General features: G+C 41.7%; 2 protein-coding genes and 1 long non-coding RNA gene across 5 annotated transcripts; all 3 read left to right on the plus strand.

The window, feature by feature from the left end:
- Window positions 1-450: 450 nt before the first annotated feature.
- Window positions 451-3,138, plus strand: LOC112939323 (uncharacterized). Its single transcript, XR_003242924.2, has 2 exons — window positions 451-795; window positions 1,434-3,138. It is a non-coding gene; the product is annotated as an uncharacterized lncRNA (long non-coding RNA).
- Window positions 3,139-4,140: 1,002 nt separating this feature from the next.
- LOC9268765 (ABC transporter B family member 11) lies at window positions 4,141-11,845 on the plus strand. Of its 3 annotated transcripts, XM_026026258.2 has the most exons (13): window positions 4,141-4,284; window positions 5,060-5,101; window positions 5,185-5,239; window positions 5,442-5,617; window positions 6,303-6,524; window positions 6,617-6,855; window positions 7,484-8,009; window positions 8,084-8,357; window positions 8,807-9,470; window positions 9,887-10,115; window positions 10,207-10,473; window positions 10,591-10,854; window positions 10,947-11,845. In XM_026026258.2, the coding sequence occupies exons 2-13, from the start codon at window positions 5,093-5,095 to the stop codon at window positions 11,589-11,591; spliced, it is 3,570 nt and encodes a 1,189-aa protein (XP_025882043.1). In that variant the 5' UTR covers window positions 4,141-4,284; window positions 5,060-5,092; the 3' UTR covers window positions 11,592-11,845. The 3 variants fall into 3 exon arrangements, with proteins under 3 accessions (XP_025882043.1, XP_015641844.1, XP_015641697.1); XM_015786358.3 differs by lacking the exon at window positions 10,591-10,854; XM_015786211.3 differs by lacking the exon at window positions 5,060-5,101.
- A 2,477-nt stretch (window positions 11,846-14,322) lies between these two features.
- Window positions 14,323-17,292, plus strand: LOC4326411 (uncharacterized). The gene is made up of 3 exons (XM_015766673.3): window positions 14,323-14,677; window positions 15,157-16,455; window positions 16,803-17,292. Exons 1-3 carry the CDS (start codon window positions 14,495-14,497, stop codon window positions 17,028-17,030), a joined length of 1,710 nt encoding a protein of 569 aa, XP_015622159.1. The 5' UTR covers window positions 14,323-14,494; the 3' UTR covers window positions 17,031-17,292.
- The last annotated feature ends 221 nt before the right edge of the window (window positions 17,293-17,513 follow it).

The following is a 17,513-nucleotide window of genomic DNA, read 5'->3' on the forward strand; positions in this document are numbered from 1 at the left end:
CCCTCCCCTTGCAGATTCGGCGAAGAGGAGGCATGGGGGCCCGACGGATCTGGCAGAGCGGCGAGAGGCGGCGTGCGGCGGCGGGAGGGAGGCGGCATGCGCCCCTCGGCGGTGAGAGGTGGTTGGACAAAGGCGGCCTGCGCCCCTTGGCGGCGGGAGGTAGTGGGATAGAGGCGGCCCTTGGTTCCCCTTTCCACTTGGTTTCTTTTTTGTCACTGCATTATTTTTCTTTTTTTTAAGTAGGGGCAATTGTGTTCATATAGTTTAATTATTATTTTACACCTGTTTTTTAGGGTTTGTGATTTTGCCCCTGCTTTTTTTAAATGAAGCAGCCGTCTACCTCTGGTTTTGACGGTAGTTTAGTGGGTTCGAAATTTCCGAATTAAACGAATAAAAAAATGATATTATAATTTGTGAATGACATCCTACCCTTGTTTCACTAAAACAGTCAACCACTTGCTGGAAGTGTAATTTCCCCAATCCAAAACCCTAGAGCGGCGGCGGCGACGCGCGAGCACAGAGAAGGGGAGGAGCGGCCCGCGCGCGGCAGGGAGACGCAGCGACCCGGTGGGCCAACTGCCGCGGGGCCAGCGCGGCGCGCGGCGCGGCGGAGAGGAGCGGCGGCCTCGCGCGCGCGCAGGTAGGCGTGGTGCGGCGGACCCGCGGGCGCGCGTGCAGGGAGGCGTGGCGGCCCCGCGGCCAGCGCGCAGGGAGGCGCGGCGCAGCGGCCATGCGGCCAGCGCGCGCGGAGAGGAGCGGTGGCTCCGTCGGCTCCTCTCTGTTTTATGCAGTTAAGTAGGTGCTTCTTTTTTTTTTTTTTTTTTTTTGACAATAAGTAGCTGCTTCTTCATCTGCATAAAAGATGATAGCATTGAGGGAATTTATGATACTCTTTCAGAATGTGCTACCATAAGCAAATGTGCTGGTGGAATTGGTGTCTCAATTCACAATATTAGAGCTTGAGGCAAGAGTATGGATATATTTGTCCATTCACCACACACTTAACACCCTTACCATGAGTTAAACAGAGTATGGGCAAGCGGCTGCTTCATTAAAAAAAGCAAGGGCAAAATCACATACCCTAAAAAATAAGGGTAAAATCACAATTGAACTGTAAAACAAGGACAACAACACAATTGCCCCTTTTAGTAAGTTTATACACCTAAAATTTACACATCTAAAATTTATATACCTAAATTTTATAGAGCTAATGTTTATAAGTCAAAATTTTATATAGTCGATTCAAATTCAAATTCGAATTTAACTTGTACAAGTTGTAAAAAGTAGCAAATATAACTATGAATGTACGATGATTACTTTCAGTTTAATTTGTTAATTTTGTTACAACTTGTAGAAATTGAATTTTGGCATTGCATTTTGTGGAGTGATATATCACATATTAACCTATGTTATTATTTTTTTTCAACTTGTAGAATAATATCAAATATATCACTGCAGTGGAAGGAGCAGTGACCTCCGTGGGCTAGAGACCATCCCCTCTCACATCCGTTGACTAAGCCCGTCTCTACTCAATGCCTAGACATCGCAGCTCGCCGCCGCCACCAAGAGAGGGCGAGGGAGGCGCATCAGCACGTGAGGAGCTGATGAAGATGATGCCGACGGCTGGTTCTCCCATCTTCACTGCGTGCAGGATGGGGGAGCACACGATGAGGTCGAGGGTGGGAAGTCCGCCATCAGAATCCACCGCCGACGCCATCGTACCTCCAGCTAGCGCCGCACGTCCAGATCCGGCACAGACTGCCGCCGAGAGGCGCGGACCACCATCGTCCCACGGCCGCACGCCGCCTCCCGCCCCTCAAACTGCCTCCGTACCGCCGCCGCACGCCGCCTACCGCCAGATCCGACGCGGACTGCCGCCGTCCCACCGCCGCACCTCCAGATCCGGCGCGGGCCGCCTCCCTCCCACCACCGGCCGCCACCGGGTCGCTGCCTCCCCTCCCGCCAGATTTGGTGGAGGGGAGGGCCCTGCCATGTTGCAGCTGTGGTGGATGAATGGAGGAGGAGGAGAAGGAAATGTGGAGAGGATGAGAGAAGGAAGGAGAGAAGGAAGAAGAAGAGAGAGGGGAGGGGCGGTGGAGACAGGATGGAGAGGGAGAGAGAGAAGTGGATAAGGATGGGGCGAGAGAGGAGTGGCTCGTCTTAGGATGGGTGTCGGTTTTAACTGAAAAGTGGCATCTATTTCTTTTGCCTACAAAGATGCTGGTTATAGGGTAGGTCCCGTAGTTGGGATAGGGACTAAAATGCCGGTTTTAGTTTAGAACCGACATCTATATCTAACAGGGGTAATAGGTATCGGTTTTGTTTAAAAACCGGCACCTTTTAAGTGATAAAGGTGACGGTTCTTGTGGTTTGGACGGGCTGAGGGGCAAGGGGCCCCGCGGGCCAGGGGGAGGCACTGTAGGTGGTGATTTTACCACTTCCACGACCTATAGAGCTGACTTATATTAACTATTCTGCAGTAGTTAACAAGTATTATTAACTTTAGAGGAGTAGGGTATATAAATGTTATGTCTGAGTATTTAAGCACGCGGCAGGAATCCATGCCGTCGCCGTGGGCCGTGCTTCTCCTGGACCTGAAATGGCCAGCTGGTGCGGGATTCTATTCTCAGATGAACGTCGTGGAGCTGTGATGGTGGTGGGACGTTACGCGGTCGGGATCGGATCGATCGGCGCTCAGCCCCACCGGACGACGGCGACGGCGCGCGGCCTCCGAGTCTTGGACGCACGCAGGGGGACGGCGACCCGTTTGTCCGCGCCCGCGTGCATGTACTTGCAGTGATTTTTCCTCGTTTCTTTCCTTCGATTACCGTGAAAGTTTCGTACTTCCTCTATTTCATAATATAAGTCATTTTAACAATTTTGACATATATACTGATGTTAATAAATCTAGACAATGTAAGTCCATCTAACATTTTTCATATTTATATTGATGTTAATAAATCTGGACTGTATATTGATGTTAATAAATCTAGACAGTCTAGATTCATTAACATCAATATAAATGTGAAAAATGCTAGAATGACTTACATTATGAAACGGAGAGAGTACAATACTTACTATGTTCTAATATAAATAACGTCTTTGATTTTTTAAATAATATTTAACTATTTATTTAAATATTTTAAGTACATCAGTGCATCAATCTCTGATTTACTGGTAGTATTGGCTATATACTGCTCGTATTGTGGCAGCAGCATGAGGCCTGAGCATGAGCATATATACTCCTTATGCCTGATTGAATTGATGATGCTATTCTTGCTATCTCTGCACCTTTGAGCCAAGCTCTGAACGAGTGGAAGGATATTGAACCTATCAATTTTGATATTGGCTTTTCTGTACTGAAGAATCCAGAGTGTTGTGGGTTGATCTTTGCGTCCAGCCACCGAAGTCACGTAGTGATGAGGTAGTTCTCGTACAAGCTTCGTACGAATTTCTTCGTGTGTACAGTAGGGCTGAGGGGAAAAAACATAGGGCGAGATTTGTGGGACCGATATGGCGATCGAACATGCAACTGGCTAGACATTGTTACACAGGAAAGTATGATTATAGAAATGGACGTTTCAGATTTGTTTACGTCACCATAAGTAAAGTTTTCTCTCAGATATAACCGTGAGATCTAAGACGTTTATTTTTTAATCCAATTATAATTTTCAGATTTGCACTACATTTTTTTTTCCTTATGATTAGCCTACTACACATACACTATGGGTAGTCGTCATCGGACATTGGGTGCCGGTGGGACTGTGGGAGGCACAGTCCCGTAGCCTGTAGGTAACCATACCGACATCTCGGCCACGGCCGCACGCCGACCCAGCGCCTTCCGGCCTACGGTCTTCTCCCCCATTTTCTCATTTCGGTATTTTCGATTGTTTACACTATAATTAGACTGTTTTATATTTTATAAATTTTTAAGAGGAAATTTATAGATACATGTATAAATAGTTACTGCTTTCAAATGTTTTTCTTTGGGAACGTGATAAAGATTGAAAGGCCCAAAACGAATGTACCCGAATTCAAACAAGAGCGAGAGACTTTGGGCCATCGTAGTGTTCTGATCTTCTGGACTTATGGCCCATATACCAACTGAATTCAACAACAGCACACTTCTCTCCCAGTCCCAGCCTCCATCACCCAGTCCACCTCCCCACCTCCGCCGGCCGGCGGGGCCATGACTGCGGCGGCAGCCAAGGGAGACGGCAAATGCGCCGCCGCCGCCGCCTCCCCTCCGGCAGGATGAATTGAGCAGTCCGTCGATGGATTTCGGTATTTCCAGATAAAACCCTCAACTCACTGTTTTCTCTGTGCAACGAGCATCTCTTGAGGGGAAAAAAGAAGGCGATAATATCGTGAAATTGGGCGTCTTTTTCTGCGTGTGCTCCGAATAGGATGAATTAGGCAACCGCTGGTCGCTTTGGCTGCTGTGCTGGCTATATTTGGTTTACTTGTAATATTTTTGTTCCACTTCTTTATCATTTGGGTATATGCTGTTCTTGTGATGGGCATATATGGGCCCAAAACCAAGGTTGCCTCAGATATGATTCAGTAATCTACTCCGTAGAATGTATTCCAGGAAACTATTCACTCGCAATGCAGGAGATTGATTGAATTTTTAGCTTAACTCTGATTATTCGTTTGCTCGTACTGTCAAGCCAATAGAGTTTCTGTTAAGATTATTTGTCCTTCGTATTTTATCCTGCACACTATCATACATATTTTATGGTGACCAAATTTACAATTCTCATCTAGTACTAGTAATCTGCTCAGTTATGTTTTAGGCTGGCAAGTCACATCTGAACTCTAGAAATTCAAAAGGTATTACTAAATGTTGGAAATGAACCTTCCTCTTCTTTTTTAAGGGGAACAAAGTGTATGAGTTTCCTGTGATGGGTGCCTAAACTAATTAGGGTATGCCATTTACGTAGAGCTGTATATTGAGCCCCTTGTAAGTTGCATAATGATGTAATGTGTTTCTTTATGAGTATTTGCAAATGAGCAGCTCCCAATTTAAATATGGACTAAGTGGCAACTATTCTTTCAGAAGAATACGTCTTCATGTAGAGCAGTAGCCTGTATGACAGGGGTAAAATTATCTGTGCTTGTTTTTTCATTGATTTTTAAATTTCTTAATCGCTAATTAAATCACTCTTTTTTTTTAATTTTCAGGTGATCATGAATTTTATCTATCTTGGTGTTGGAGCAGGACTTGTTTCAGCACTTCGTAAGTGTCTATCTTATGCAAGAAAATAGGCTATCTTAAACATCTATGTTTGCATAGAAATTTATTTTATCTTTTGATATAGAAATTGGAGAATAAAAATGTACAACGTGCTACTAGTACTTGCAGTTCTTTTGTCAGGAGCTTTTTATTGGAAATATTATTAGAAACAATGCTTACTTGATTCATTATGACAATTTGGTAGAAGTATCATGCTGGACAATCACTGGAGAGAGACAGGCAGCACGGATTAGGGCGTTGTATCTCAAAGCAATACTGAGGCAGGATATTGCCTTTTTTGACAAGGAAATGAACACTGGGCAACTAGTTGAGAGGATGTCAGGAGATGCATTCCTCATTCAAGATGCCATTGGAGAAAAGGTAGGCTTGTTTTCAGTGTGTAATCTAATTGATTAACCAAAAGTAGTTCTTTTGAGAAGTTCAGTTACAATATTTCCTATACAATTGATTTGGTTTTGTACAAATATTTAGTAACTGAAGAAAGAAGACCCAACGAATCCCTTTTAATTGAAATTTATGTAGTCAATTTTCTGTAGCCCATACCCAATTGCATGCATCATACATGGTCTATTTAGGAGTTTACAGAGCCCTAAAAAGAATCTAGGAGTTCAGAGAAATAACTTGGTTTCATGTGTCACAGTCAACTGTGTGAATCGCACATACATTGTTCTAACTACATAATATGAGTTTGTGCTTGACTCAAGTAACTCTTTGGTCATGCATCATATATGTTCTATGTAGGAGTAAAAAATAGTCAAGATGCATAATCTTTGCCTGTATGCAAGTGGAGACAAAAAGACATATTATATGTATCAGCATTATAAGTTCAATGAATCTTTCTTTTTTTAAAAAAAAAATCCCAGTTGATGGATTTTCCAGACCATAAATGCAGTTGGGTTCAGTCAATGGGAAATGCATATGTTTAACTTGCCAAGTACTGCATTATATTTCATTATCCTGCTTCAATGAGAAATATGTACATGTACTAATTCTCTATTAGCATATAATAACATGTAAATTTTGTTATACATGCGTTGTCTATTAGGCTGGCAAGTGCATCCAACTGCTTTCTACTTTCTTTGGAGGCTTCATTATTGCGTTTGTGAGAGGATGGCTGTTGGCACTTGTTATGCTTTCAAGCATTCCTCCAGTTGCTGTGGCTGGTGCAATTATGTCAAGGTTGATGGTAAAACTGACCATCCGCATGCAAGCAAAATATGGTGATGCTGGAATCGTGGTCGAACAAACCATTGGGGCCATTAGAACAGTGAGTGATGGCCGACTCTTATATTTGGCTATAAAATCTTTGCTATCGCGTGTATATTGATCCTGTTCTTTTTATCTTCTTTTGCTTTGAAGGTTGTTGCATTCAATGGTGAGAAGAAAGCTATAAACACATATAACAAGTTCATAAAAAAGGCATATGAATCTGCTCTACAACAAGGTGTTATTAATGGCCTTGGATTAGGTTCCATAATCTCAGTCTTTTTTTCCAGCTATGGGTTGGCGGTTTGGTATGGATCTAGATTGATAGTCGAGCGAGGCTACAATGGTGGCATTGTTATTAATGTTATAATGGCTATAATGATCAGTGCAATGTAAGTTCATACTTAATCTTGGTTACCGCTGTATGCTTGAATGAATTATATAACATGTGGCCCAAATATGATATATACATGAAGGATTCAGATTATGGTAATGTATGATCAAGTTTACATTTTGTTTGAAGTTCTTTATTGGGTGCACTTTTTTCTTCTAGCGTTATAGTCCCTCAGGTTACAAATACTTTGGGAGCTTGGAATATCAATATCTCTTTAAATATTTAGTTTGGGTACATGAAAATCATATTTGTAGTGTCTCAAAATTTACCTTTCTAGATTATAGTTACATTTGGTTTTAGAAACATATTACATTTAGGAAACAACAAGTATTTGTGATTCGAGAGAATATTTGGTTAAGAAGTGAAACATCTGATAAATCGTAATTTACAAAAAAAAAGATAAATATTTGATGATTACTGATCATTATTTCTCCATGGATGTACATATTTGTGTCTTCCATTGATAAATTCAAAATATTGTTGGTTAACACTCCCCAAGGCAACTCTCACAGTGACAAAGCTAAACTTTCCAGCGGAGTTAAAATCACTAAAAATATGCAATATGGTATTTATATATCTGTTTCACATTGTGCGGTTTATGGTTTGAGTTATATTTTGTTCTGCAGGTCCTTAGGTCATGCGACATCATCAATAACAGCCCTTGCAGGAGGTCAAGGAGCAGCATATAGACTGTTTAGGACAATTGAAAGACAACCAGATATTGATGCATGTTGTACCACAGGTGACATATTTGAAGATGTCAAGGGTGATGTTGAACTCAAGAATGTGTACTTTAGTTATCCTTCCAGACCTGAACATTTGGTATTTGATGGATTCTCCTTGCAAGTACCAAGTGGCACAAGAATGGCCCTAGTTGGAGAAAGTGGCAGTGGGAAATCAACTGTTATCAGTTTGGTGGAGAGATTCTATGATCCACAGTCTGGGGAAGTGTTAATTGATGGAGTTGATATTAGAAGAATAAATCTTGGATCGATAAGAAGAAAAATTGGTCTTGTCAGCCAAGAACCAGTGCTGTTCGCAGGTACAATCAGGGAAAATATCACGTATGGAAAGGAGGACCCAACTCTTGAAGAAATCAATAGAGCAATCGAGCTTGCAAATGCAGCAAAGTTCATTGATAAGTTGCCAAATGTACAATGCCAAAGTAAAATGTTCTAATTGTTAACTCCATTTCAGTTGTTAGTTGACATCATGAAATATCGCAGGGTCTTGAAACGATGGTTGGTGAGCGTGGAATTCAACTGTCTGGAGGTCAGAAGCAAAGAATAGCAATTGCTAGAGTGATTATAAAAAACCCTAGGATCTTACTGCTTGATGAAGCAACTAGTGCATTGGATATGGAATCTGAGAGGGTAGTTCAAGAAGCCTTGAATAAGGTAATGTTAGAAAGGACAACAATTATTGTTGCACATCGCCTGAGCACAGTAAAGAACGCCGATATGATATCTGTTCTACAGCACGGGAAGCTGGTGGAGCAAGGTATACCATACAAAAACCTCTTCAGAGATTCACTTTTTTCTTTGAAGAGATTTAACTTGAAATCTGATTTCTAGAGTGTACATACTACATATGTCTGCGTATCACTATTGAGATATTGTGACTATGCACAAGGCATTTTCAGGTCCACATTGATGGTCTGGTGTGTATGTTTCAGAAAACTTTAAAATGAATTTATATTCGACATTTACAATATTTTAAATTCAGCTCACTGGATAATTTCAATTTGATATGAAGATAGTAAATAGAAGTTCTTTCTGACCCCTAATAAACAGATAGGTAATAGTTCACTTGTGTAGCACTGCTTTTGTACCATATTAGCTGTAATATTCCTTTGGGCTTTAACAAAATGTTACACCTTTTTGTTCAAGAGCTACTTAATGCACAAATTTTGGTACATAACTTACCAGTTGTTTATGAATTATGAAAAGGTTCACATGAAGAATTGATGAAGAAGCCTGAAGGTTCTTACTGTAAGCTGATTCATCTCCAGGAGACTCGGCAGGAAGCTGTGGCACCTAATGATGACCCTGATATGATAATAAGAAATGATTTTGACTCTAGGATTATAAATAGCAAAACAAGAAGCCAAAATATCTCATTTAGGAAATCAACCAGTAAAAGCTCCTCTTTTGGGCACAGTGGTACCCATCCTTTCACATCTACTTGTGACTTATCTGATCCCATGGAGGTCCACGATGATCAGCACATAAAGGAGACCACAGACAAAATGTCTAATTGCCAAGAGAAAGCTTCGATCCTCCGCCTTTTCTCTCTGAACAAGCCGGAGGCCTTTGTTCTTGCACTTGGTTCTATAACTGCTGCAATGCATGGAGTCATTTTTCCTGTATTCGGCATACTGGTTTCAAGTGCAATAAAGATGTTTTATGAGCCACGTTCAGAATTACTGAAGAACTCCAGGTTATTGGGCAGCATGTTTCCGGTGCTTGGAATTTCCACATTTCTTCTTATTCCAACAGAGTACTTCCTATTTGGACTAGCAGGTGGGAAGCTTGTGGAGCGCATACGATCATTGACATTTAAAAGTGTCATGTACCAGGAGATCAGCTGGTTTGATAAACCTGAAAACTCTAGGTATACATTATGTCTTTCCCTAATCGTGATGTGGTACATTTTTTCCTAGGACTTGTTATATCAGAATTTCCTTCAAGAATCAAGATGCACAACTGCATGAATATTAGACTTATTATGGTTGTTCATGCTCTCAAGCTCTTAAACCAAATGTACGAATAATATAATTTTACGTACCTAACAAATACTCTGGCATATATATATTTTGCTTGTTAATATATCAGAATTCTTTGAAAAACATATTCTAGAAATTAAAATTTCAAAAATAAAATATCATAAGAGCTTTCTGAAAATTTGATGGGTACTAAAATTAGTTAAAGTGGATTTTTTAAGTGGAAAAAGAAAAGGCATTATACTTGTCAGCTAGCAATATATTTTTACAGGTGTACTTATATGGGTTTCAACTTTTTTTTTTCTAGTGGATCAATTGGTGCAAGGCTATCTACTGATGCTTTGAACGTGAAGCGCCTCGTTGGGGACAATTTGGCACTAAATTTCCAGACTTTGTCGACCATAATATCAGGTTTTACAATAGCAATGGTAGCAAACTGGAAGCTGGCATTGATTATAACAGTGGTAGTTCCTTTGGTGGGTTTCCAGGCCTATGCTCAAATGATGTTCCTGAAAGGTTTCAACAAAAATGCAAAGGTACATGCCTTGAAATTAATCATGAATATTCTCCATACAGGTGCTCCAACACATGGGGAGTTGTTTTGCCTAATTTTTTGGTGCAATGCAGTCAATGTTTGAAGATGCAACTCAAGTAGCAACTGAGGCAGTTGGAGGCATCAGAACCATCACGTCGTTCTGTGCTGAACAGAAGGTGATGAACGCCTATGAGAAGAAATGTGCATCTCCAATAATTCAAGGAATAAGGGACGGAGTTGTTGGTGCCTTGGGTTTTGGCTTCTCCTTCCTTGTGTTCTACTTTGCGTATGCTCTCTGCTTTTATGTCGGAGCAAAGTTTGTTCACCAAGGAACAGCAACATTCGCTGAAGTGTTTAGGGTGCGAACTCATTCTTATTTCATTTTGCATAGTGTTAATCATGCTGAGGGTGTGAACTCATTCATTTTGCATAGCGTTGGTCATTATTAACATTTTGGTTCACTGATCATATGCTAGGTCTTCTTCGTGTTAGTTTTGGGTATTAATGAAATCTCACGAACAAGTGCAATAGGATCAGAAAGCAGACGTGTTAATGAATCGGTAGTTTCTGTCTTCAAAATTCTTGATCGTAAATCCAAGATTGATTCGAGCAATGATGAGGGTGTGGTCATTGCAAGTGTCAGGGGTGACATTGAGTTCCAGAATGTGTGTTTTAAGTACCCCTTGCGCCCAAATGTTCAGATCTTCAAGGATCTATCCTTGAGCATTCCTTCTGGAAAGGTTGCCTTCTGTCTGAACTAACAAGTAAAATATTTATTTCTTTACAAACTGCTGTTTGGTGCATAACTTTATTGACGGGATTATCATTTCAGACTGCTGCGCTGGTTGGGGAGAGTGGAAGCGGGAAGTCTACGGTGATTTCACTGCTTGAGAGGTTCTATGAACCTGATGCTGGCAGGATCCTTTTTGACGGTGTGGAGCTTGAGACTCTCAAAGTTAGCTGGCTTCGTCTACAGATTGGCCTTGTGGCGCAGGAACCGGTATTGTTCAACGACACCATCCGTGCGAACATAGCTTATGGGAAGCAAGGTGATGCATCTGAAGAAGAGATCATTGCTGCTGCTGAAGCAGCCAATGCGCACCAGTTCATCTCCGGGCTGCCTGATGGGTACAACACCATTGTTGGCGAAAGAGGGATCCAATTGTCAGGTGGGCAGAAGCAGCGTGTCGCCATAGCGAGAGCCGTTATAAAGGACCCCAAGGTGCTGCTGCTGGATGAGGCAACAAGTGCTCTGGATTCAGAATCAGAGCGCGTGGTTCAGGAGGCGCTGGACCGGGAGGTGGTTGGTAGGACTACCGTGGTGGTGGCGCATCGCCTGTCGACAATAAAAGGAGCGGATATCATCGGTGTCCTCGAAAACGGGACGATAGTGGAGAAAGGCAGGCATGAAGAACTGATGCAGATAAAGGGTGGAATATATTCTTCACTTGTTGAGCTTAGCTCAAGCTCAATGTAACCTTTCTGAAAGCCAGAAAACCACTCTTCTTCAATTGGACACTGATTTAGTCCCTGATATGGATTGTTGGTTTGCATTCCAAAGTTTTATATATGTATGTTTGTACTAGGAAAGGGTTGTTCCTTATGCTGTCTGTTAATGCGCAACTACCATGGAAGACATGCCCAGTTTGTAGTTTGTAATATTTAAATTTTGTACAATGTGTACCATCAACTCAGTATATATGAATGTTCAGGCTGTAGCCTATGAGCCTATTTGGTTGTGAATGCTTTTTTTAAAAAACAAAATAGGTCCATGCAGCTTTTATTTCTGACGTAGGTTGAATCAAACGATCTATTATGGGTTATTTCCGGACTGTGTATCAACTACCTGTGCCAATTCATGGAATTAAGAAAAAATGGCACAGCCCGCCTTCCATGCTTAACCCATAAAGAAGTTGAAAACTGAGAAAGATTCATGATATATATTGAGTTGAGCAGATTACGGAGTTGAAATTGAACCAAATTTGGATTTGGTATGACCGTATTGGTTAAAGTAATTCCCTATATCTACAAATATTCAAAACAACTAACTTAATTAGGACTAACATCTGGTATAAGTAAGACTACTAACTCAATAAAGATGACTTCTCAATAAAATTTCTTTTAAAATTTGTAAACTTCATTGTACTGATTCTTCCATATAGTACCACATACGAGTCATATGACACGTGAGTTTGATGGTGAATGCTTTCTATCGGTAGCGCGAGGGAAGAGAAAATGGAAGGCAACTTAACCACTATATGCTATACAACTACTTTTTTTTATCTATGTATTTATTTATCCATATATGTGTGCACATGGTTGTCTTCTTAATATTTTTCTTCTCAACAATTTCTTCGATTTTTTATCCAATCATATCGTTGTATTTGTTATAATTAAATCTTTATAACAAAATATCACATGATTATACTCTGATGAAAGAAAAACATATGTTTCAAACCGTTAAAACTCAATGTTTCATACGCAATAGCGTCATGTTTTAACTGGTGTTTTCATTGTGTTTCACAAAAGAAAATTAAATGTTTCAATAACTTTTTTGTTTCACCCTGTATAACTCAACGTTCACAAGTGGCTGACAAAGTATTGATATATTATCCCTACTCACTCTTTCTTCTGCTATATACTTAATTTTCTCTCCACTCTATCCCCGCATAGGGAATATATATATATATATATATATCTATATATATATATATATATATATATATATATATATATATATATATATATATATATATATATATATATATATATATATATATATATATATATATATATATATATATATATATATATATCATATGCGCACAAGCTTCTCTTACACACTCCGTACACACCAAATAATAAATGTCATGAAAAACTATACAAAATATTGAACATTTACTCCTAATAGTATTACACATATATGCAAAGTATCATATTCAAATTCACTATATTTTAGCCATAACAAAAAAAGAGAAAAATCTTTTTTGTTCACTTACATCTTTTCGTTGACTCGAGAAGTTCATGTGAAGGGATCCTTTTATTTCGATAAATATCTATTATCATATCCGTGCCATTCGTTTTTGTATTTAATAACATTCGATTTTCTTTTATCCGGGTTTTTTGTTTCGGCTCCAATTCAAGAAAAAAAAAGAGTAAATTGTAGTTTGGACCACATATTTTTACCATTGTTACAATTTAGACAAGGTCCTAGCAATGGTTTTCACTTTGAACCACATATCTTTACCATTGGTTTCACTCTAGACCACCCCCTCATCTTCTCCAAGTCCGGCAGCCCATCTCCAATGCAAGTACTGTTCGTCTCTCTCTCCCCCCTAGTCTCCTGCTATCTGCCACGCTGTCAGAGGAGGTGGTGACTGCTCCCGAGACATGCATGATCCAAAGTGGAGCATGTCAGCAAGAGTAGGGCAGCGATGGTCTCGTCCAGAACTCCGGCAGCCCAATCTTAAAGGAAAGAGTACGGAAGCGGCCTGGAACTCCGGGCACCCAATCTGGAGGGACGAGCAGCATATCATGGATCGGCAACATCGAAAAAGCTCGAGCACGAGCGAACGGCCAATAGCACTGGAGGTGCTGGTGATGGAGCTCAAGTAGGGAGGCAGGGCAAGAAGGGCTGGTCTTCATGTTGAGGTAGCCAGTGGTGGTTATCAGTTCTGTGGGTTCGACACGTGCAGGACTCAACCTCAACTTCTCAAGCATCGAAAATTTGATCCTCGCACACCAGCTCAGCTACAGATGACATGATTATGAATAGCCAAACAATCATGGTTCAGGCAACTCCAACTGAAGCGAAGCAATCGATGCCGCCAAATCAAATGTGGATGATTGAAATAGCCGTGGTAGCACTAGCACCGTAGCAGCTCAAGCAATGCCCTAGGTCCAAACTGCTATGCTTTGGCAAGTCTAGCTGGTGTGAATTGAAAATTTTGTTAAACCCCTTGTCCATTGTGAAACTCAAAAAAAAAGGTCCAAGATGAAATTCACTCAAAAAAAAAAAGAGAAGAAAACGGAAACGGTTGGGTGGTGTGGACCCTTTTCCGTCCCAATTTACACTTCCGTACCTTTCTCTCTGACAGGTGGGCCCTGATAAGCAGCGGCCGTGCGTCCGCAGTTACGTCTTGTTTCGTTTACCTTCTCCGACTCCTGACGCGGCCTCAACAAGAAGACCAGAAGCTTCCTCCAACTCCGGCCGCCACCGACCCCCCTCGACACCCGACTCCCTCCATAAATTTCCCCCCCTCCCGCGGCCGCCGGGAGATCATCGCCGACGACAACCAGAGCAGAGGAGAGGGGAGGGGAACCCAAGCAAGCAATCAGCGTGGAATCGGATCGGGTACGAGGAGGAGGAGGAGGAGGGGGATGGATTTCGAGCTGCGCAAGGCGCGGGAGAAGCTGGAGCGGGAGCAGCGGGAGCGCGTGCAGCGCGCCAAGGACAAGGCCGACCGCGAGCGCCGCGCCAAGGCCGAGGCCGCGCGCCGCCGCGACGCGCTCGAGGCGTCCCACCGCGAGCGCCGCCTCGACGCCGCCCGCGCGCAGGAAGAGGTAATAATACCACCACAAAAGCACACAACAACCACGTTCCTAACCTGCTAGGGAATCTAGGGTTAGGATCACTTTTGCTCCCCCCGTCCGTGATCCATTTTGCGGTCGTTTGTATTGGTTTTTATCCTGTTTGATGATTGTAAATAGGCTTCTCAAGTGGAGTAATTCGATTCCCAAACCCAAATTTGATCCCAAAGCCTTCATGTTAATTCTGAGCAAACACATGCGGCAAAGATTATGCATTCACTCGATCGCCCAATGTCCCCTTTGTTGTTATATTAGAAACAATAATTTCTTTTCCTGATACTTTGGTGGATATCTTGAATGTTTGATTGGTTCAACTTGTTGAATTGGACTGCTTGCTCCCCATGACAATTTATCGAAATGCTTGCATTTGTTTTCTTTGGTGTCTACTCCTGCCTTTTGATGTGCTACCGGCTCGTGTTAATGATCTGTTTTATGTATTTGTGTTGTAATAGGCTCAGCAGAAGATGGAAGAGGTGATGCAACTTGGAAAGGGGATTTCTTTCTTGCACATGTTTGAAGCTCTTCGATATGATGGTCCTGGGGATAAGATCAAGTTGCCACCATCGTCTTTTAAGGAATTGTCTGATGAAGGAGCACTGGACAAAGGTCCCATGTACTTCAGGTTGTCAAAGGTTAGAGACAGTGTTCCGGGTGCCCCTCAGGATAATGATGCCGATGAGGCAACATGTTGTGGTGTTCTTGAGTTCACTGCAAGGGAAGGCTCCGCAGAACTCACTCCACATGTGTGGAACAATCTGTTCCGGGGTGATAGCCCAGATGTTCCTCTGATTGAGGTTAGGTATGTCAGTTTACCCAAAGGGACATATGCGAAGCTGAAGCCAGAAGGAGTGGGGTTCTCAGACCTTCCTAACCATAGGGCTGTCCTTGAAACGGCACTCCGCAATCATGCAACACTATCTGAAAATGATTTTGTTGTGGTGAATTATGGGCAGCTGCAATACAAGTTGAAGGTTCTTGAATTAAAACCTGCATCAAGTGTTTCTGTCCTGGAGACAGATGTGGAAGTTGACATTGAAGGACCAGATTCAGTTTTGGACAACGTAGAGAATCAACATGTGCTTGTGCCACTTGAGACTGGAAAGGTTGAATCTGGAGTTGTGGAAGAAGGAAAGTTTAGGTACTACAAATTTCTTGTTGATGAAGGTATGGGTGAGAAAGTAGCTTCTAGGCATGCAAATATTGAGGTTAAGATAGAGACATATACAAGTGGTGGTGACACTGATATTTATGTATCAAGGCATCCTTTAGTTTTCCCAACTCAGCACCGTCACGAATGGTCTTCTCATGAAATGGGATCTAAGGTCCTCATACTGAAACCAAGGGATGCCAGTCTCTCCAGTGGTACCTACAGTATTGGAGTTTATGGTTTCAAGGGAACCACTAAATACCAACTTTCTGTAGCTATTAAAGATGTTCTTAATGGCCAAAGGATTGGTGAGCAGGCTAGTGCCTCATCTAGTGTTGATGTTGATTCAGTGGTGTGCAAGAACTGCAAACGCTATATATCCAACCGAACTTCACTACTTCATGAAGCATACTGTGTGAGACACAATGTTGTTTGCATGCATGATGGGTGTGGTGTTGTTCTTCGAAAGGAGGAAGCAACAGATCACGTGCATTGCAACAAGTGTGGGCAAGCTTTCCAGCAGAGAGAAATGGAGAAGCACATGAAAGTTTTCCATGAGCCACTACAATGCCCTTGTGGGGTGGTCCTTGAAAAGGAAGATATGGTATGTATTTTGCCTTCGCTACTTATATTCTTTGAACATTCTTCCTAACTTCTGAAGTTCTTTTTTACTCGTTGAATCCCGCCAATGATTTGAGTACACCCAGTTTACCAAGCGTAATATTGTCTTTACTTCTAAACAAAATGATTGCAATACCTTTTTAGATGTAATAATTTTATTTGCATGATATATTTTTATTGCCAATGGTTAGTTTTACGAGTATTGTTCCTCACTCAATACAAACAGTAGAGAAACTGCCTACCAGCTTTTGTTTCAAACAGTTACTGTAATTTACTGGTAATGTAATATTGGAAGTCACATGACTAATTTATTCTGTTCTTAAATCTCAGGTTCAACACCAATCCTCAACCTGCCCTTTGCGCTTGATTGTGTGCCGATTTTGTGGTGACACTGTTCAAGCTGGTGGAGAACCACTTGATGCTCGGGATCGGCTTCGCAACATGTGTGAGCACGAGAGTATCTGTGGATCCAGGACTGCACCATGTGATTCTTGTGGACGGTCAGTCATGCTGAAGGACATGGACATTCATGTGATTGCTGTGCATCAGAAGAGCTAACTATTGTAAAGCATTGGCTCTGAGAAAGATGGCCTGTCCTTTATCCTGCTGGGCTTTAACCACCAAGGCCATGAAGTTTCAGCACTGCTGGACCAAATGTTATTTCCTTTTGTGTTACATATATCTTGTGTCATTGGTTAAATTGTAACACTGCGTATGGGAGCATGGAACACTGGGGCGGTGTATGGGAGTATGGAACACAGTGGCGGTGTCTCCTTATGTATACACAAACCATCTATAATATTTGATTTGAGCTTTCTCATATTCAGGAGCTTTATTAGAAACTTTCATTTCCGTGTCTATACTTCCACTGTTTTATCATTAGGGCTTTTTTTTTTTTGGCTCCGATGGATAATGATAATTTCGTTGCGTAGTGTTTGCACACACGATGCATTTGAATGGAAAAAAAAAGTTGACAACTGAACAAATTTTCGCTGAATCAAAAAAGTAACTAAATTTTGGCCAGAGACATGTCCTTTGGCT

The sequence above is a fragment of the Oryza sativa genome, chromosome 1, assembly GCF_034140825.1.
Source record: "Oryza sativa Japonica Group chromosome 1, ASM3414082v1".
Taxonomy (NCBI): Eukaryota; Viridiplantae; Streptophyta; class Magnoliopsida; order Poales; family Poaceae; genus Oryza; species Oryza sativa.

What these genes read in the sequence shown, in the direction of transcription:
- LOC4326411 (XM_015766673.3), top strand. Translation starts at nt 14,495, where the DNA reads ATGGATTTCGAGCTGCGCAAGGCGCGGGAGAAGCTGGAGCGGGAGCAG. An exon ending in CCGCCCGCGCGCAGGAAGAG is followed by an intron (nt 14,678 to 15,156) that starts GTAATAATACCA and finishes GTGTTGTAATAG; the next exon opens with GCTCAGCAGAAGATGGAAGA. An exon ending in TCCTTGAAAAGGAAGATATG is followed by an intron (nt 16,456 to 16,802) that starts GTATGTATTTTG and finishes CTTAAATCTCAG; the next exon opens with GTTCAACACCAATCCTCAAC.
- LOC9268765 (XM_026026258.2), top strand. An exon ending in GATAAACCTGAAAACTCTAG is followed by an intron (nt 9,471 to 9,886) that starts GTATACATTATG and finishes TTTTTTTTCTAG; the next exon opens with TGGATCAATTGGTGCAAGGC. An exon ending in CATTCGCTGAAGTGTTTAGG is followed by an intron (nt 10,474 to 10,590) that starts GTGCGAACTCAT and finishes ATCATATGCTAG; the next exon opens with GTCTTCTTCGTGTTAGTTTT.